Raw genomic sequence first — 21,846 nt, forward strand, 5'->3', positions numbered from 1 at the left:
AATATGATTCAATTTCACATTTCTGTCTAGTTCTAAATGCTTGTTATTCAAGGTTATCTTGGTACCTGGGGAAAACAGACTCTGATAAACAGATTCAGGCTAATCAGGATTTTATCACTTAGGGCCAAACTAGACATTATGATAGGCATGCTTTGTTTATTTATTTATTTATTTTAAAAAGCATGGTGAACATTGGCCACTAATTATTTTTTATAAAAATCAGTTGCATAGAGCCTGACCTAGCAAGAAGGAGGGAGTTCGCCCCTTTTCTCCTGCAATGTTTTCCCACAGGAAGCAGCCCCCTCGGCTGCTGTTTAGCTCTCAAAGTGCTATTTTTGATAATATAGGTCATAGTTAAGCACAAGAAGCTATGAGGTGGGATTTTGTGTGTTTGTGTGTGTGTGTGTGTGAGAGAGAGAGAGAGAGAGAGAGAGACAGACAGACAGACAGACAGAGACAGACAGACAGACAGAGAATGAGAGAGAAAAAAATGGCGCTGAGAGGAAAGGCTTCACCCTTCCTGCGTAACATGATTCTGATCTGGATTGTGGGAAAATTTAAGCAGTCAGCATACTTGTTAACAACTGTGCTTAACATAGCATTCAATTTTACCCTCAGTATCTCCCAGTCCTTGCTTTATAGATTCTTCATAGCTTTAAGCAAAAATATTTAAACAATCCTTACTTCGGTCTCTGGCTCCAATTACAAAGTTGTTCTGATTATATCTGTATTCCTGCTGGTCTACAGTTCATGTAGGCCGCTTCCCGATGGGAATGGATGGATCTATTCAAGTCTGTCCCATTCCTCTTCTGCATGGAGATAGGACTGAGGTCTTCTTGTTCCATTATAAGTGGATTTCCAACAGAAAACCCTTTAAAATCCACAGGCACAAAACTTTTTTTAAAAAAATAGTACTTGTGAGGCATTTTGAATGCTGTATCTGTTCCTGTTAAATATTTGTTTGCCTTTGAAACTTTAAAAAATTCATAATACAGCTGCTCATAGCCTGGAGTGATTAGCTCGCCTCCAGGAGTGATGGGACTTGATGATATTCTGTGGCACTCCATGGGAACTATATGGAAAAGATACGGCTGCTCACATGTGAACAGTAAAGTGTTTATTAAGTGTTCATTCCGATTGGTTTGCAAAGAGGTTGTATGGTACCATATCAAGCAGTTGTTATTCCACACACTGAAGTTCATTTTCTTGTCATTTTTCTTAATGCAGAGGCCCGTTTATGTTTATTGTGTAAGAGCCAAATGCACATTAATAGCACAGCCTCTTAAGTTTTCTTAACTTCAGTGGGATTTACTCCAAGATCAGTGGGTGTAGTATTGCAACCTAAAGCTTTGGAGTCCCTTTATGAAGCTATTGGGAGAAGTCCTTAGGAATGTTGGAGCATGACGCCATCAGTCAGCTGATGACACACAACTCTATTTCTCGATATTATCTGAACCAGGAGAGGCTGTGCAAGCACTGGACTGGTGCTATAATGCTGTAGTGGACTGGATGTGGTCTAATAAACTGAATTTGAACCCTGGGAAGACTGAGGCGCTGTTGGCAAGTGGTTCTTGTGTCCAGCAATCTAGCCAGTTGCCTGTTCTGGACAGGGTTGTACTCCCTCTAAAGAAGGAGTTATGTAGCTTTGTGGTACTCCTGGATACATTTAGGTGGCCTCCATGACTAGAAGTGCCTTTTACCAGATTTATCTGGTATGCCCGCTATGGACATACCTGAATTGGGATCACTTTGCCGCTATTGTCTGTGCACTGGTGATCTTGAGACTACATTAATGCAATGCACTCTATGTGAAGCTGCCTTTGGGCCTGGTTCAGAAGCTCCAATGGCTAGATTGCTGATTGGGGCAGACAGCTGATAGCATGTGATACTTCTGCTGAAACATCTGCAGTGGTTATCCATATGCTACCAGGTCAGGTTCAACGTTCTTGTATTGCCATACAAAGCCTTGAACAACTTGGACACAGGATACCTCAAGAATTGCCTGAGTCCTTATATCCCAGCTTGTTCACTGAGATCATCTGGAGGAGTGCTGATAGTTTCTCATGTTACAGAGGCCTGGTCTAGACTGTAAGTTAAGCATTTAGTGTTGTAGGTTCCATGCTGTGCGACATTCTTTCAGGAGAGATTTGGCAGCCATCCTCCCTTCCGAATTCTCTTGAAGACCTTTTTATGCTGACAGGCCTTTGTAGCTGTTTAATGTTTAATTTTTTTATTAGCCGCTTCAGTGATTTATCTGTATTGTTTTTAAGGTTGTCTTATATTTTAATGTAGTACACCACCCAGTTATTTTATGATATAGCAGCATAGAAATACTTCTATAAACATACTTGCATACATACAGTTCTCAAGGAACTGAAAAGTGGAATGGTGCAACCACATTTGGAGTACAGGCAACTCCCCATTTGCGTGTGAATGCATGCACACACTGTGCCGGGAACCCAGAAATTGGGAGCACCCCAGAGAGGACATCTTTGGGCTCTGGGGAGGGTCTCCTCACAAACCAGAGGTGCAGTGGGGCCTTTTGAGGCTGATCAGCCTTCCTGCTCGACAGCTGACATGTGGGCTAGTGCAGCAGCCACCACTGCTTCCCCATGCGTCAGCTGAGCAAGCCCTGTTGCCCCCTCCCACTCCCCAATGAAGTGAAGGACATGAGGCAGGAGTTGGTAATGCAGGTGAGCTGTGCAAAAGCAAGCTGCCAGCTAGCTCTGCCAAGGCTCTTTTTATTAGCACAATATGCAAAACCAGTCAGATAAATTTTGGACTGTGCCCTTTATACATCTTCCAATCACGCGATCGTCAGGTGGTGCAAAGTTATTTTGGCACCTGTTTCCACCGTGTTACTTTCCCCTTGAACAATGTATGACGAAGGAGACAAAGGTCACAGACAGGGCACGGCAGACCACTGAGAAAGCCAAACGTTAGATAGAGGGCGTGATGTTCAGACAGCTGTGGCTTGTCTGCGGGTGGAAGTGTGCTCCACACCCAAAGGTCACGTATTCAGACAGCTGTGGCTCATCTGCGGGTGGAAGTGTGCTCCACACCCGGTGGTCATTCCTTCACTCAGATTCTTCTATTCCGGGCATGCCTTTTTTAAAAAAAGAAAAGTGCCATGCTCCATAATATGTTCTGATAATTTGGGAATTGGCAAAAATTATAAATATTTAGAGTTATTTAAAATATTATCATATTTTAGAGACTCTCAGTTTAAGAATGGCAAATAAAATGGTTTCTAATTATTGACAGAACTGTAATGATAGCAAGATTCCTCAGTGTGATGTTATACAGATACCAAAAGTAAAAAAAAGAGCTATGTTGGTCCATGAGAAAAATTCAAAAACCACGATAGAGCTATACCGTTATTAAGCCAACCAAAATAAATCAAGACAGTATGCAAGCTTTTCTGTACTCTAGAATTCTTTATCAGGCTAGTTGGTACACAAAGCAAGGTGTGGGAAGGGAAAATCTTGGCTGATGGCAATGCCATATCTGGTGGGAGTCTTGAGAAAGAATTTGAGAGGAGGTAGCAGGCATTCAAATGAGGCCCTTTAGGTGCTATGAAGGTATCAGGTTGCTTCAAGGCCTATTGGGAACCAGAAGCATAGCAGTGGTGGACGCCCCATCTCTAGGAACCGAAAAACTGGCTCTTCCCCAAGCCAGTCTTCATCCTTAGGTGAAACACAAGTTAAAGAGATCTTGTTTCCATCCTCTGGATACTTTTTTGGGGGATGAGGAAGGTTTAAAGAGGAAGGAATTCTAGTTCTGGTTTTTTATTCTTGGCAGGTGAAGGTTTTGTGACATTGTCTCCTTTCCAGTACAACAAATTCTCTTAAATGGGAAACAGCAATTTGCCTTTAAATATGTCACAACCAATTAATTAATTAATCAATACCTACACTTTATAATTGGCTAAAATTTATTTCCTGTGGCCTCCACTAAGCCATTGACTGTGTGATTGTTGATGCCAATGCATGTTCAGCTACTGAGGAGGGAGTGCTAAGAAATGAAATGTTGCCAAACTTGGCACTTCCATCACTGAGGCCTATGGTCAGGAGGCCTTGTGTGGTGCTGACAAAAAGCAGGAGACAGAGGCATTGGCAGGCAACATTGCTGGAAAGTTCAGTGAAAAGGTCCAGGAGATGGAAAACCCAAGGGGCAAAGAGAACAAGAAGGAAAGGTTGAAGGAAAAGCGATGAACTAGCAGAGTCCCAAGTAGCATAGGTCTCCGGGATTGGAAGTGATGGTCTTCATACAAGATGTCTCCCTTTTTATATCCCTTATCCAGGCCTGCCCCTTGATGACACTCCAAACCTACTTGGCATGATATTTCTAAGTCAACTGTTTCGGTCATCCTTCCTCTCTGGTGGCACCTCTCTTGTCTGTGCTAGTGGCGCAGATGAGGAAGTGAACAGATGCATGCTTATATATGAAACATTATAATCTAAAGAGAGTTTACTTTAACTTGACATTTCCCAGTTCAGTGGCATGTCAGGTTGAAGTGAATTCAGACTGAGAACAGGAGGAGAACTGGATCCCCCCCCCCCGAGTATTTTTAATCAGTATGGTCTTTGGGCTGCTTGAGTACTCTAGAGCATCGTATTCTAGATTAGTAAAATTATTCCTTTCCCTCAACAAAGGATGTTGTTTCAGTTTTGTACCTTGGAGCTTATGCCATTCATCTAAGAACAAACAGAAATTCAGTAAAATACATATTTCATTGTTGCAAGGGCAGCGTCCAGCATTTGTTTGATAACTAATTAAATTGTGGACCATTTCTAACAACTGTTTCTAACGAGCAAAGTGGTAACTGATTGATCTGATAGCTTTGTTATTAACGCATAACGGTAAGATTCCCAGTTGCTTGCACTATATACAGAGATGCATTTATTTCTCTGATTTCCTGAACTGTACATATGACTCCTAGAACATCCAGATGTGTCCAGGACATAGCCAAAAGGCATTATCCAGTAGACATCTTCCTTGTATACAGATATCTATATAATATTTTTTCATTAGCAGAGAATGAACACTTCAGTCCATCTTTGCAGCAAGAGTGGCAGCAATTCTTTACAAATCTGTCAACTTGGTCTGTCTACCAGCCAAGGCACGCCTTAAGTGCAAGTTTAATGGCTTTTTATTCTTCGTAGAACAATGGCCTGTCATAGAAATATTGTCAGTGCTATGCAAAATCAGCTTTAAGATGCATAGTAATACTTTCTAAATATATCATTATTTTTACATTGTGTAATGAATATTTTAAACCAACTGCACAGTAGGCATTTAGAAAGCTTCTGGACAGCATGTTATTTTCATTCATTTAAAAATCTGAATAACACCTGTAATTAAGGGAGAAAACTGAGCCCTGCAAGCTAGGTAGGTTTCCATCTATTGATCTGTGTAAACCTGGCTTACACTGTCAGGGGAGAAACAGTCAACTGCTGAGCTGCTTTGTCACTGACATAAGCTGAGAGGATTTTTCCTCCCTATACTGTTTATACACCAGTCTATAGACCTGCTGGCTGGTTGAATTTTAAAGAGTGCGGAGGTTTAAAGACTTGTCCCCTGAGGGATGATCCTGCCAGTTGGGAAGCGAGCTGAGGCTGTGCTTTGCAGACGTTTGTGTGTGTGTCTTTGTATACGCATGCGCGCCAATTGAGGATAGGGGGAGGGATGGAAAACAGCAGTGGGAAAGTCTTGTAGTTCATCTGCTTCGTACCATATTGCAGAGGAGACTGATATGTTTATATCTATCTATCTATCTATCTATCTATCTATCTATCTATCTATCTATCATCTATCTATCTATCTATCTATCATCATCATCTATCTATATCTATCATCATCTATCTATATCTATCATCTATCTATCTATATCTATCTATCTATCTTCTATCATCTATCATCTATCTATCTATCATCTATCTATCTATCTATCTATCTTCTTTCTCTGTGTGCTCATTTTGGATTGAGGAGCGGAAATATCATAGGAATGTAATGGATTTTTGCAAATACAGATCCCCAGCAATTCCATCATCTGTGCTTACTAATCAGTGTTGTTAAGAAATGAGGGCTAAGTATAGTTTCAGGTGCTCTGTTAACAGGAATCTATATTTAGCACTGTGAAAGCCCAGCATATAAAAAACATACCCTACAGAACACAGAAATGCTGATTTTTCTACTGTGATAGTCCAAATAATCTGAGTAATTATTCAACACTGATTGTTGCTGTTGTTTTTAAAGGACCTGGGCATTAATTTGTATATCTGTATTCAGAGATGAGCGTGCAACCCCAGAGTCGTCCGTGACTGGACCTAACGGTCAGGGATACCTTTACCTTTTTATTTAGATAGTTTCCTACCCATATTGCCCTGGTCCTAAGAGTGTCTCATTGTATTCCAAGCTTCCATCCACACTTGGACCACATATTACATGGGAATGCTTATTGCCAAGGTGTTTCAAAATTCCATTCATGTCAGAAGTCTCTTGAGCAGGTAGTATGACAATCACTGATTTGTCATGTATGTGAAGTTGATATCTGAAATAAGGTGCATCTGTTCTGATATGTATTTCTCTGACCTAGCCACTCCTTTCCGTAAAAAAATCCCTTTACTCACAAGTTTCTTATCTCCAGATGTACTAAGGCCTAGATAAATTTTATTTAGCACTTGCTCATATTCATCCTTCCTATGTGTGCTTCTCCCTTTCTCTCTCTCAAAATTTAGATTGTAAATTCCTAATGGCAGAATCCAGTTTCATTGTTTTGTTACTGTGCGCAACACAGCGCACACTGCTGGCATTGCTACAGTGTGCTACTAATGTTCCGTGTGATTTTCATTTTCTAGACTAAAAGTCAGCTGACAACCCTACTGATGTTGTCTATTTGGGATAATAGTTTCCATTATTACTCTACTAATTTTTCCAGGCATTGTGTAGTTTTTTATACCAACATTATTTCTATATTAACACACATTACTTGCTGCAAAACAACATCTTAAATAGAAAAGCGAAAAACCAGTCTACAATTCTTGTAAGATTATGGAGACATTAGGTTTATTTTCTTTTAAAATTAAGAGTGAATTGCGCTTGTGACCTTGTTCTGCTGCCGCTGCCCTAAAGGGTTAACTGTACAATTTATGCTTTGTACCCAGTGAAGAGTTCCAGCTTTTTAAAGCATTAGCTTATGAAACGCATATAGAGTTGTTTAGCTCTCAGTAAATTCAGTTTGCTGCCAACTTGGTTCCCCTTTCTCTGCTTGCATTTTAATTGAAACAACATTTGTATTTTTGAGCCAGGATCTGTCAGAAGTCCCTGTGGCTAGTCTGTAGTACAAGTAGCAGCAGACGTGGCCTACCCATATGGTACGGTGCTTCTTGTAAAATCCATATGGCCTTGTTGAAGGGAATCCCAGCGGGGATGTGAAGGGTGTTAATACCCTTCAGGCCAGGCCTTTTCCTCCTGGGGTTTCCATGGCATTGTCTTTGCAATCTGCCAAAGCACAAACTTAATTCCTTTTTAATAATCAATTATTTCAGTCCAGGAACGTGTGCTATAGTTATATTCTCCCCGAAGCCAAATATTGTTTATTTATTTATTATCTTAAAAACCCAAACAGTATTACAAATAATTTTTAAGCACCTAACATTCTTTCTTCTGCATTTACAGGAAGTACTCCAGAGTGTACCCAAATTCTGCTTTCCTTTTGATATTGCAAGGTATGTCTGTCTTTGCTTCTTTTAATAACCAAAATTAATACCACTTGTACACAAATCTATTTGTCCTGGAAAGTATGGTTTATTTATTTTTGGGAGACTAAAGTGATGTGTAGCAGCAATGTTTCAGAGAAATTAAGAAGCAAAGTGCTTTTCCAACTGCAGTCTTCAGTTTATAATCTTGTCAGTGTCTTAGAATTTCAAATGTGCCTTTAGGCTTTTAATGGAAAAATGTATACTTTTGCTTTTAATATATTGTTTATCAGAAAAGACTTCTTATAACAACATGTGGTCTTTCAGTTTGCGCCAATTGAACTGGAAATGCATTGGTATAAAAGAGATAACAATGTGCTTTCTTGATAAAGGTGGCATTGTAGCCTAGTTCAATACTTGGATATAATATTGTGTTCTGAGTAGGTATTAGAGAATCTTCAGAATAATTTCTTTCCTGCTTAAGCAGTGTTGAACTGGAGTTGTATAAACATACAACTCATCTGGGCTGTTGTGCCATGTCTATTCATTTTAGTGGCAGTGGTGCAGAAGAACTTATCGGAAAGTGTCTTGAAAATGTGCAAGCTCAGATGTGCTCTGAGAGTTAGTTTTAAGAATATTGTATGGTTATAAATTTCTAATAGCCTTACATTTGCTTAAAATATCCACTGTAGGGCTGCAGCATTGAATCACTTGGCTAGAATAATTGATCACAAAGTTTCCTCACTTTATAGATTTTATAAAAAACATGAATTATTTTGAATACAGGTAGTTACAAAAATCAGATGTGGCAGGTGCTATATTAGAAGTGTCATTGCTCCTTTACTATCATGCCTCTTCTATAATAGTGCCTGTTGTGATGTGTGCTTACTTATTTAAAAACAAAGTGTTCCCCCCCTTAAAAACTGTTGTTTTTTTCACATGGAAATCTGGAAATCTCTGTAATTATAGTTGATTAAATTTCATGTGATTAGTAGGCTATGATTTCTTTAATCAGGTAAGAGCCTTCCTGTATAGTATCATTCATTGGGCAAAATTCTCCACAATTCTTTAATCCAATTGAAAGAAACTCTTCTATTTCTTTCTGATGGTGAATGCCCCTAACCCACACATTGAGCTTCAGTGCCAAGCAGAAATTTTAATCAGAATCGTTCATATTTAAACCCAACATTCTCTCAACTGCAGTACACTGTTCTGCCACACATATTGTAGCCCAAAGTGAATTTTGGGTGGATTCACAGGTCTTATCCCCCACCCCCAGTGCAAGCAGCCGGCATAACTTATTTTGGATAGATTTGCATATTTGGTTACCTTGAGAATGATTCCAGATGTGTACAGATACAAGATTTGGAAGGCTTCCAGACATATATTGCTTTGTGACTTCAACATACTGGACTGGTGCAGGCTTAAAATCTAGATAGTTTAACTGTGCTTAAACTACATGTCCTGGCTCCCACCCGAAACATGCAGACAGAGGCTCTCACTTGTAAGAGGAAAGAAAGAAATCTTTAGTCAGGCAAGTAATGGCCCAGGCTTGGCAGCAGATACAAACAGGTAATTGAAGCCAGGGTTTGAAGTGGTTTGGAAACTCATAAGCAACAGGGAGATGGTTAGAGATAGCCTTGGTTAAGGTTGGTGCAGAAAGGCTGTCAAGGGAAGGGCTGGAAAAAGTTGAGTGTGAGAAGAGAGGAAGAGTAGTGAGGGCAGGCCCAGTTCTGTGATCCTCTTCTGATCTGTGGTTAAGTGTCTGGAAGATACACCTATATTGGCCCATTCATATATAAACTCTGACTGAAGTTGATTGACAGTATCAAACTATGCTTAAAAAACAGGTAAATCAAGATTCAAGAAATGGAAGAACTGGAATGTTCAGAAAAGTAGGGCCGAGTGAGAACACAACAAAAAATCCACACATTTCAATATCCTACCTAGAATGATAGTGGCACGTTAAAACCCTATTCTGTTTTCTTGAGGCATCAGCTTTCATAGAGTACAGTCCACTTCATTAGATGAGCTACCTGAATTGAGGATGCCATCATGCATCTGATGAAGCATGCTCTAGATCAGTGTTTCCCAACCTTGGGCCTCCAGCTGTTTTTGGCCTACAACTCCCATCATCCCTAGCTAGCAAGACCAGTGGTCAGGGATGATGAGAATTGTAGTTCAAAAACAGCTGGAGGCCCAAGGTTGGGAAACACTGCAGATCATGAGAGCAGATGCCACAAAATAAGTCAGTTAGTGTTTGAGGTGATACAAGACTCTGGCACAGCCTGGATGTAATGGGAAACCATGGTTTCCTGTTATTTGACAAGGCTTCAGAGAGCCCCAGGCTCATGTGCTCCCCCTCTCCTCTCCTCTCCTCTCCTCCTCTTTCATACATTTGTGGAAGAGATCAGAAGCTCTCACTTCTGATTTAAAACAAACCACAGATCTCCATGATGTCCATATTTGGAGAATTGAGTAGCTGCGGCTTTTGAGAATGAGCCAGGATCAAACTGTGATTTCAGATTCTGGCTTGTTGTAAAAGGATAGTTTAAACAAACCACATTAAAAATAATGTAATGTTTGCCTGCATGCCATTGAATCTAAAACTGGTAACGAAGGTAAAGCAAATGAAAATTAGGGACATTAAAAGCACATGAGGCTCTCTTGCTGCCATCCAGTGGTTAGGATTTTGGTAAGTAGCATGATTATACGAAGTAATAAATTAAAGAAGCTGAGAACAGCTCGATCGTAGGGATTTGTGTGAGAATAAATGCATAGCAACATTTTAGAGACATGTAGCATATGTATTATTATAGATATAGACAGTATCTTTGTTGATGTGTGATTTCCATTAGCTCACATTTTATTTTGCACTTTTTTATGCTACCAAACTACTGCATCATTTTCTATTACAATCCAAGAAGAACTGAATACTCTAAATTGTACATCATGCATATATGATGTACTGTAGTGTTACATCCATAAAAATGCAATACCTCAACAGGCAATTTACCTAAATTCCTATTTGAACTAAATGGAATTTTTCACTGAATAGTGGAAGATGCATTAACTGCAATATGGAATAGAATTTCAGCTTGTAGAATAGAAAGTTGTGTTTTCTCAAAAGACATGGAAAGGTGGTTAAAGAGATATATATATATATATATATATATATATATATATATATATTTGCTTTCGTAGATTTTCACGGGTACAGGAATGCAGGTTTTGGTGTCCTCGGGTGGGAAGACACCCGAGGACACCAAAACCTGCATATATATATATATATATATATATATATATATATATATATATATATTTGTTTAAATGGATAAATGAAATTAGGTGAAGTGTCCTATATCATTGAATTCATATATTTTATTTTATTTCATTAAGAGTTAATTACATGGAGTTACACCACATTATTCACCTAACATAGCATTCAAGGACAGAAGAGACTATAAAAATGCTGTTATATAGTGATTTTTAGGAATATGAATCCACTGTTTCATCTCCAATGAATTACTGTTTGCACATGCAGTGAACTGAAGTGGGTTTGAATAACAATTTTAGCTTATTTGAGAATATGGAATCATCAGGGTTTTCAGAGCCTCCCTGAGAGCTAGGAACTTGGAGCTGAAGGTTTTTTTTCTTCTAATAAACAAAAGACCAAATGGTCATCCCTTTATATAAAAGTATTTTAAGGTCTGTTTGTTGCTTTTACTTAATTTACAATACATTTTGTTTGCATGCTGCTCAGTTAAGCAAATCAATATAATACAGCAGTTCTTAAACAGTTTTTTTTCTATGAACCATTTGAAAATTGTGGAAGTTTGAGATTACTTAATTTCTTTTTAATTTCAAAGCATGCATGCATATAACATATTTTAATAACCATAGCTTTGCCTTTCTAATGCAATGAATATGTCTAATTTATGAGGAAAGTTTTTTGAAGTCTATTTCCATCATCTGTAAAAAAATTAATCAAGTTCAGGACCAAGAATGGATATTCTCCATTGTTTTATCAACATTTCCATATAAGTTTTATGGTATGTGCTGATTTGGTGTACTTCTCCTTATGAAGTGGATCGTGACAATACAGTTTAGCGTCCAAATATTCTGGAGTAGTATTTCCATGTTGGTGGGTTAAAAATAATTGCTACTATTAGCTATTTTCAGACTATGTTCTATTGACAGCTACGCTTGAGAATCACTGTTTCGTATGGTTCATATCTCCATCATCATCATCATCATCATCATCATCATCATTTATTATTTATACCCTGCCTGTCTGGCTGGGTTTCTCCAGCCACTCTGGGTGGCTTCCAACAAAATATTAAAAATACATTAAAACATCAAATTAAAAGCTTCCCTAAACAGGGCTGCCTTCAGATGTCTTCTAAGAGTCAGATAGTTGTTTATTTCCCTGACATCTGATGTAAAGGCATTCTATAGGGTAGGCGCCACAACCGAAAAGGCTCTCTGCCTGGTTCCCTGTAACCTCACTTCTTGCAGTGAGGGAACCGCCAGAAGGCCCTTGGAGCTGGACCTCAGTGTCTAGGCTGAACAATGGGGGTGGAGACGCTCCTTCAGGTATACTGGGCTGAGGCTGTTTAGGGCTTTAAAGGTCAGTACCAACACTTTGAATTGTGCCCGGAAAGGTACTGGGAGCCAATGTAGGTCTTTCAAGACCGGTGTTATGTGGTCTTGGCAGCCATTCCCAGTCACTAGTCTAGCTGCCACATTCTGAATTAGTTGTAGTTTCTGGATCACCTTCAAAGGTAGCCCCACGTAGAGCGCATTTCAGTACATGTCCATAACCTGTTCATATAATGTTGCAGCTTTTTGGATAGTATTCTAAGCTTTCAATCTAGGCAGGGCTCTGCTACATTTTTGTTCTAACCCGTTGAAATTTGGAGCCTGACCTATGGAAGGTAGATCCAGAAGTAAAAGTTAAAAGTATGCTCAATCAAGGATGGAGGTGCATTTCTAGTAAATGTTTGAAGTATTAACAAAGTGAAAAAAATAGTATGGAACTATTTTTGTTCTGTTTGCTCTTCATAACATTGTTAGTTTGTGGGGTGGGTGGGTCAGTCTTCCAATTCTTTGAGTCTTTCCCCCAGTAAGGATTAAAATCTAGACCCAAACTAGACAATTGGCCTTAGCTGACCACTTAAGCACCATACTTAGCATAACCAAAGAAATTGCTCTGTGCCATAGGGTAAATGGGTGGGCCTTTCCTCTTCCCCCATGGCTGGTAGATAGAAGTGCAGCAGTAGTGTAGTTGTATCTGAACGTAAGAGAAAGCAGTCATAAGAATCTAGATACAGAGACATTGCTTGAGCTGTGCTGAATTCAAACTTGTGATGAATGAAGGAGCAAGATCTTTTGGTGTGTTAATGCTATGAGTCCCTCCATTTTATGCTCAGGTTGTATATATGTGTAAATAAAATCATACACCTTAAAAGACACCAGCGGCTCCACTAACCTTCATTCCATGGAAGCCAAATCCTGGTAAGAGCTGAAACTCCTGGATTCTCTCACCACTAGGATATTGGGGTGGCATGCAGTAATAATGTTGCTTTTGTTGACACACCTGTGTTAATTAATTTTTGGAGAAAAATGTTTGCCATGCATAACAAACATTGGAGAGATATGTGGCACCTTACTTGTATTGTAAAGAAATATTTAAGGTATGCAAAATACATTTTTCTTTCAGCAGGGAGATCAACATGTAGCATGAAACCTAAAGCTTCATGTTGTTGCCACATTCCACAGTGTCACTGTACTTTTCTCATCCCTGTATAATGGCACTAAAGAATAAATATAATAATGGAACTGCCTTTTGTGAATCACATGAAGAATCTTATCTAGACAGGATTTCTGCCCCCAACATTAGCAGATTCTCTTAGGGAACCTTACAAGCTTATCCCTATTGTTTCTCATCAGAAACCTGTATTGACATATATGCTGTATTTTGTACAGGGAGTTTTCATTTAGCACATAGCTAATAACCTATTTATAGGCCTTCTAACCAGAAGCTTAGAAGTATTAAAAAAAATGTTTAAAGTTGTCTAAACTTATGGTTAGTGAGATTCACAATTTAGTTATGAACAGTTAGAATTTTATTTTATGTATCCCAGATCTGTTGCCACATACTTTCCTTGGAAGACCCCATGTTCAAGAATACCCTTATGAAATCTCTTGTTTACTCTCTTCATACAAATCATACTTTTATGAACTTCTGTCATGTTCATTTACAAATACTAACTGAACTACTGTTTTACTACACAACTTTAATTCTTATTTTAAAGCCAGCTTGTATGACAATTTACTAAATATAACATAATAATTTTCAGAGGAATAGCTATATTAGTTTGTTGCAACAAAACAGCAGTCTTGTGGCACCATAAAGGTTAACAATTTTACAATGGCTTAAGCTTTCATGGACCAGACAGAGTCCACTATTCATTAAATACATGGTGTCTATGGGCTATACATAACTTTTGTGCAAAAACATTCTCTCATATGAATAACTCCCCATTCCTAAATGATTGCACAGAGCCATAAATCTAGAAGAAAGTGCGTTCTTCCTCCAAGGCCAAACAACTTACATTTGATGCTGATGATGCCAATTTTCATACCTAAAGAGAGAAAATTCTTAATCAGTCCTCAAAGAAAACTTTAAATCACGCCTTGATAATGAACATAACAGTATAAATACTCCCTATCAGTTTTGTTCACTGAAGAACATGTATATTGATTTTAAAACTTTATTCATATAGTAGAGACATTGAGAGAGTGTAGGTTTGATGTTTATATACATTAAACATTATTTTTGAACAAAGAAGCAAGGAGAGGAGTATGTGCTGGAATATACGTTTGTGGGTCGTTTGGGGTTTTTGCCTTTGGCTCATTCATTCACTATAGCAAGGCAATTCTGATGAACAATTTTGAGTTTGCAGTATTATTATATAAATACTTCATTTAACCATTTGTATTTGTGCTCCAGTTCAAGGACTGGTGGCAATGCCAACAGCTTCCAAGAATATTTTTTAAAAAGCAGTTTCCTGTATTAATTTGTTCTCTTTGGAGTGGCCTGCCTCCTGTTTATTACAGGTTGTGTTTTCATCTTTGGTTTGTGGAGTCAGGAATCCTTACAAATCCTACAAAGGGTGGAATGGCCAGTGTAAGGCCTGGCTCTGTGTCAAGAGTGGGGAAGCTTTTTCAGCCTGTGGGCCACATTGCCACATGTTTAACCTTCTAGGGGCAGCGCGCCAGTGGTGCGCATGGCCAGAGCCACAAAACCCCTACCCGCACACTCTTTCTTCCATGCTCATACAACCATGGGGTGTATAGGGTGTTAGGAGAGGGGTAGTACCGCTTGTGTGGGAAATGTGCTGTAGAGGGAAGTGAGGGCTCATCAACCTAGGAAGGTAGCCCACCTAGGAGAAGAAATACTCTGACCCTAAACCTCTACTGTCTTGCAGGATGTCTTTGAGAGAAGAAAAAGCTAAGGACAAAATGGTGACACGAGAAAACAATAATATCCCCAAATAACAAAGTATAAGAGTGGGGACAATAAATAACAATGCTTACTTGAAGGAGCGTCTCCACCCCCATTGTTCCACCTGGACACTGAGGTCCAGCGCCGAGGGCCTTCTGGCGGTTCCCTCGCTGCGAGAAGCCAAGTTACAGGGAACTAGGCAGAGGGCCTTCTTGGTAGTGGCACCTGCCCTGTGGAACGCCCTCCCACCAGATGTCAAAGAGAAAACAACTACCAGACTTTTAGAAGACACCTGAAGGCAGCCCTGTTTAGGGAAGCTTTTCATGTTTGACAGACTATTTTATTTTAATATTTTGTTGGAAGCCGCCCAGAGTGGTTGGGGAAACCCAGCCAGATGGGCAGGGTATAAATTATAAATCATCATCATCATCATCATCATCATCATCATCATCATCATCATTATTACTGTCTTTATCATGACATTGGATTAGAACAGAAAATGATGAAGGCACACGAGCAGAAATAAAGCACAAAGGACTCTGTTACATCACTCAGCACTAGGTCACACTGTTACTTTTTAAGTGTCTCTCCTTCAGATCTTTGCAAGTTGTTCCATCTGGTCTTTTAATCATGCACTTATGAAGCATGGAGAGCTGGTGTGGTGTGGTGGTTAGAATGTCAGGCTGTGACTGGAAAGTCCCATTTCAGATTCCTACTCAACCATGAAATTCACTGGCATTGGACCAGTTACTTTCTCTCAGCTTAGCCTAGCCTAGCCTGGCCCCCAGGGCTGTTCAGATGATAATGGGAGATGGGGATGGGGCAGACCATGTATAGCTTTGTGTAGCAACTGGAATATGTGCTGGTATAAGGCAGCTTCCTGGTTGTATGAAGGGCTGTGAAGCAGGTTGCTTTTAAAATTCAGATAGTGATAAATAACGATAAAAACTACTGGGGTCAAGTTGGAAATAGAATTCCACGCTGAAGCTTTCCATTTCCTCGCATAGTCTACGAATCTTAGCTGGCGGGAGCAGCAGGCTATCAGAACTGAGGCAGCCAAGAGCCCAGGGTTCTAGAGGCCAAGCCCTACTGGGATGAGACCAGAATTTCTAAGGAACTGCACTGGCAGAAATTGCAGGAGGTCTGAATAAGTTGGCCAAATCAGACAGAGGTTGGGGACAGGGGAGTGCAGTTCTTTCAAAGGCACCTGGGCAGCCAAATGACCGAAGCCAGAATGAAAGAACATTGATAGCCAAGCCAGGGGGAACTGATGGGGAGCCTGAGCAGGTGGAGCTATGCTAGAGCCGGGGAGTGTAATAAACATTATTTCCGTCTGCTTTCTTCAGCTTTGAGTTCCTCCTGGTAAAAGACCTTCGAAACTGATCACTCGGCACCTGGTTTTGATCCTGGATGCTCCTGATGGGAGCAATATAGTTTGGAAAACTGCTATTGTAATAATATCTGATCACCTTTTAATAAATCTTGAAATGTAGTCAATTTTTAAAACTTTCAAATAGAATAAAGACTGAAGAATTCTTTCTGCTATTCAATCTTTGATGTGGCAGGCCCTGGCAGGGGCAAAATGTGTGTGTGGGGGGGGGGAGAGGGCAGGGGGGTTATAACCCTGGGTGCACAATTTTGAGGGGGCACGAACCAGGTGTACCCATGCAGCGATCTCCGTCCTGCCCTGCCTGCTGCCAGGGTCTCTAGGACTGGGAGCCTGGCCTGGCCTCGCTACGGCATCCCGGGCCCCTCACTGAATGGCTGCCTAGCCATCGTTGGGGGGGGGGGTTGTCCAAGGGCCGTGTCAGCCAGCCGGGCTCCTCCCTGCATGGTGGCAGGTGGCACATATTTTTTTCCAGTTAGTGTCAGTGTACATACGGTAAATGAATTCTAAGCTCATCTTTCTGGGTTAGAACAGCCTAATATATTTCTTGTCCTCCTAGGGTGACCCAGGTTGGACAGCACTTTACCTTTGTGCTTACTGACATTGAAAGCAAACAAAGATTTGGGTTTTGCCGGTTAACATCAGGAGGCAAAGTCTGCCTATGCATTCTAAGGTAAGTAGCTATCTCCAACAAATTAGTAATTTTCTTATCCTGTCCAACTACTCTCTCTTAGTTAATTATTAATCATTGCTGAAAATTGTAGATTCCCTGCTTATCTGAAAAACTTTTATGTGTCCTGGCCTGCTACCATCACAATGGCACTTCTTGACAGTTATAAATGATTTTATTTACTTATTTTTTCCATAAGGTAAGATGCTTTAATGAGGTGTTTTGAAAATGTACCATATCTGGCCTGGCTTGGCAGGAACTTGTGTAACTTTTTTTTTAAAGGAGAAAAATTTGAGGAGTATATGTGAATTTTTCATCCTAACCTTAGTCACAAGACTGCATTATACCCTTACTTTGCATCCATCTTGAATCAAAGTGGGCTGGTATTTATTTGTGTTACAGCATCCTCGCAGCACTGCTGGAAGCAATGCATTTTTGCAAAACTTTCTCAGAAAGGACTGGGTGTTGGGCTGCTTCAGACTGTTATTCATAGGTCTGATTTCGTTCAGCCCTGCCTCTGTCATCCCGGACTTTCTGTGCCAGGGGCAGCCCATCCAAATTCAGCCTGTGTGTGTGTACAATACTATGCATATAAGGCAAAATCCAACCTTTTAAGGATTGTCTGAACTGACCTTTTGCAGTTGTCTCTTGTGGATGGATTACTGTTTTGTGTCCTGTTTTGCCCAGTTCATGCTATGTTTTTTTGCACGTTTGTTAACATTCTGTTTAGTATTTCACAAATCATCATCATCATCATCATCAAACCTGTATTTCACAAATGCAAAGAAGTGACATTTTTGCACCTTCTACAGTAAAAGCAGTGGTACTCTTTATTGTGGGGTATTTAGATGGTCTGATGCAGATGTAACACTGGCTCCACATGAGCCCACTGAAATACTAAAACTGGTGCTGGATGAATGTCAAACATATGACCACAACTTGAAGTGATATTCTGGGCTGGTGCAGATGTAATAATGGTTTTTGTTCCTTGCACTTAAGAGATTTGAAACCAGTGTTGAACATGTGTTCTCTTTCTCCCATTTCCTCCTGTCTTAGGAACATATTCACCCCTCATGCTAAGCAGAATTTTATTTTAAACAGGATCTGAACCCAATAATAAATCACAGTTTCAAATCCTTATTAAATGAGAATCTTGGTTAATATTAGCTGTGACAAAGCTGGCATTCGTCATAACTATACAGGAGGATGCAACTTACTTCTAAGTGTTAAGCGAGCAGGAAAGGGTTGCTTATGTCCTTCTTGGGGCTATTTCTTTTTTGACCAGTTGCTTTTTTCATTGCCACAGCATTTATACTGTTATGTAATCTATGCAATACCCTGAGGCAGCCAGCACTGGAAATGTCCTATCTGACATAGGTAACTGAATCCCCCCTCCATGAACATTGCACTTGTTATCTTCTTGCAAATTAGGCCTGTCTTCCCTCCAGCCCTCAGTTTCCATTTCTCTATAAGCCCTCAAGATTGAAATGTGGTTGTTGCCACATTGAAAATTATCAACTATTTATATTTGGAAGAGATGCTGTTTCTTGCATGTGAAATGTGAGCACTGATAGCTGAAGGTCTTCTTAGATTTTCAAATGTATGTGTGAGGTAGCATAAATCTTTTTGGTTTCTTTTAAACCAGAAATGATGTAGCTGTGGCTCTCTAGATGTTGCTGCCTGCACTATCTGTGGCCATTATGCTGAGTGGGACTCATGGGAATCGGAGGGTTGCAGCTTCCGTAACCCTGTTTTACGCTGTCATTTTCAGATTCCCTCTGTGTGTCCTATGATAAGTATTTAATTCAGGGGTGGCTAACCTTTTTTTGATTGAGGCTCCATTAACCCATGGTGAATCAAGGGCTTGAATATCAAAGTGGGAGTGACTATACTGTAAAAGTGGGCGTGGCCCTGTTTGGGGGAGGGGGTCTTAGCACCCCCTCAAAAAAACACCTATTGAGGGGGCTGGATACAGCCTGTGGGGCAGCTACTCCTGGCTTAATTCAATTTATTGCTCTGGTTGGTTAATTTTCAGGACGTTTTCCCACCCAACTATTTTCACTTTATAGGGCTTTAGGAAGTAATAATAGGGGCTATGACTGGAAAAGACCTGCTGTCCTACCCTGACATACCTGCTTCCAAATAACCTCCACTAGGGCACTTCATATGAAAGGGAGGAAGGGAACAAGAAAGGAGGAGACAGTAGCCTACTGTAGTCAAATGTGTCAAAACAGGCAAAAAAGGCTTGGTAATCAGAGGACAAACCTTGGTTGCTGCTTGTGTCTGAAGAGAGCTAAACCATAGACCTGGGTTTGGATGACACACTTAGCTAAACCATGGCTTAGCTCAGTACAACAGCGGAATGACTTGCACGAGCAAAGGGGCTGTGATCTCCTCTCCAGAAGCCCACATGTTTGCCTTTTTGTGCTAAGCCATAGTCTGGCTAGTGTTACATGTGAACGGGACCAGTGAGTTGATGGTTTGAATTGGGTCAGTGTTTCATCCGTACCAGACCATTGAGAGAAGAATGTTCTAGAATGTTCACAATAAATAGGTAAAATAGCAGAATGCTTACTGTACGAAGAAGAGGGAATGCCTTTCATGGGCCAATTTTTGCCATTCAACAAGAATTGCATACTGAAGCACTAATGTATTTTTTGTGTGTTTTTTTATGAGCATGGAACTGCAGGAAGTGACTCATTTGCTAGTACGGTTCAACCATAGCAGAATTAGGAGAACACTTAATGGTAAACAGAAGTGCTATAAACAACAAAACACCACAGGCCAAGGTGATTAAAAATGTTATTACAACTGTGGATTTTCACAGTGAATGTTACCTTGTCATCAGTTTGCTCCAAAATAGATATTAAAACATAAACAGCACGACCACAATAAACTGCTTAATTAAAAGCCAAATGAAAGAAACATTTTGCCTCTTTAAAGGAGAGCCTGGGTGCCTGTAAACGCAGCTGAAAACAAATGTTCAAGCAACCTGCCATGCATATGAGCAGCAAAGGAAATGGAGAAACTGCTTGGAGACTTGAGCTATCAGTGGTCGTACTAAAGCAAGAAGTGACAAAGGAAGATGGAAGGTCAACCAGTGGCACTGCGATGCATGTGGGAAGAAGGGGACAGACGTACAAAGATGAACTATGAAGTAGAGGACCAGTGATACCCTGGAGAAACCAAGTCAGGGCAGCTAGCCAGAAGTGTAAGGCTGATGTACTAGGAAGCAGCAAAGATTATAGAGTGATCATTATTTCATGGAAATTAGTTTACTGGGGTTATTGTCTATTGTCTAGGTTATATATAATCACTGCGTGTAGCTTAAAGGGTAGCTTAAAGAAGGCTAAGAGCAATACTTTTATTTTTTTAATCCAAATCAAATAAAATTATTTACACCACCAAATATGTGGTTTCAATTTTATCCTATATCTAGGTTTACCTCTTTAATTATTACTACTGCTACTTAACAGAGAAGTGGCAATTTTATACCACAGCAGGACTGCTGAGAGGGGACATGTACTGGGCCCAGGTGAAACAGGGGGCCAAGATTCTGAGCTTCCTTTCCTTTCTTGTTTAAAAAGTAGAATCTCTGGCCCCAATCAGCCTATTTTGTCTGCAGCTTCCTCCCCAACACTCCCTGTTGCTGGGAGTGGTGTTGAAATATTTTTCTCTCACACCTGATTGGCAAATGGTATGAGGTTTTTGCCTTTCCCTCCCCAAGAAATGAATATTCTGTTAGGTATTTTACATATCCTGTTACAATTTGGGTTGGATAAGGCATTGGACAGGCCAATCATGTAGCAGGGAAACCCCCCCCCCCCAGCGGGGGCAATCTTACAGGCCTCAGACCTGATTCCGGATGAAGGGGTGACTTTCACCACTCACCCCAGTTTGCCAGCTAGAACTGAGGTGCTTGGCTGCAACCACATTGGGACTGCAATGTAAACACCTCTTTAGGGAGGCCCCAGCATTTGAACAGGGATGGGGCCATCCGATGGTCCTTGCCCTATGCTTTGCTAGCCCTGCATCCTCTGTATTTAGTAAAGGAAACTTTCAGTAGAGCAGAGGAAGGAACACCAGAAGGGATTCTACACAAGCTGCAAAACACAGGGTACTGAAACAGAATCCCTTCTGCTGTTCCTTCCTCTGCTCAGCTATTCTCACTAAGCAGACACATAGACACCCAACCCAATGGGCTGCATGCATTGAACCTGCAACTCCTAATGCTTACCTTGTAGCTTCTACTGCAATTGCAACTACTATTTAACATACAATAATGGTTGTAAATGCCCATTGCATTTGGACAAAGCTCATACTAATCCATTTACTTTGGTTTTGGGTAGATCACAGGAAATTAAGCACCTCACTTTACACTTCATTTTCTGGTGTGCACCTTTGCTGAAAGTTAAGGGATTTGCTGAAGCCACACTTCCTATTTTGTTTGTGCATTTCCTTCGCAAATCAGATTACAGAATGGTATTTTGCATGTTGATTCTCACATTGGCTGCTTCCAGACAGAGAGTGCTTTCAAATGTCCAGGCCGTTTTGATTCAGTACGCCTATGAAGCATTGC

General features: G+C 40.3%; 1 protein-coding gene across 2 annotated transcripts in view; it reads left to right on the top strand.

The window, feature by feature from the left end:
• Nucleotides 1–21,846, top strand: part of DENND1B (DENN domain containing 1B) — a 176,344-nt gene that overhangs the window by 51,566 nt on the left and 102,932 nt on the right. For both annotated transcript variants that reach the window (XM_081865866.1, XM_081865867.1), the window contains exons 4-5: nucleotides 7,681–7,730; nucleotides 17,157–17,270. In XM_081865866.1, the coding sequence (XP_081721992.1) occupies nucleotides 7,681–7,730; nucleotides 17,157–17,270 (164 nt within the window). The remainder of the gene's footprint in view (nucleotides 1–7,680; nucleotides 7,731–17,156; nucleotides 17,271–21,846) is intronic.

Source organism: Podarcis erhardii (assembly GCF_964252035.2).
Source record: "Podarcis erhardii genome assembly, chromosome: 6".
Taxonomy (NCBI): Eukaryota; Metazoa; Chordata; class Lepidosauria; order Squamata; family Lacertidae; genus Podarcis; species Podarcis erhardii.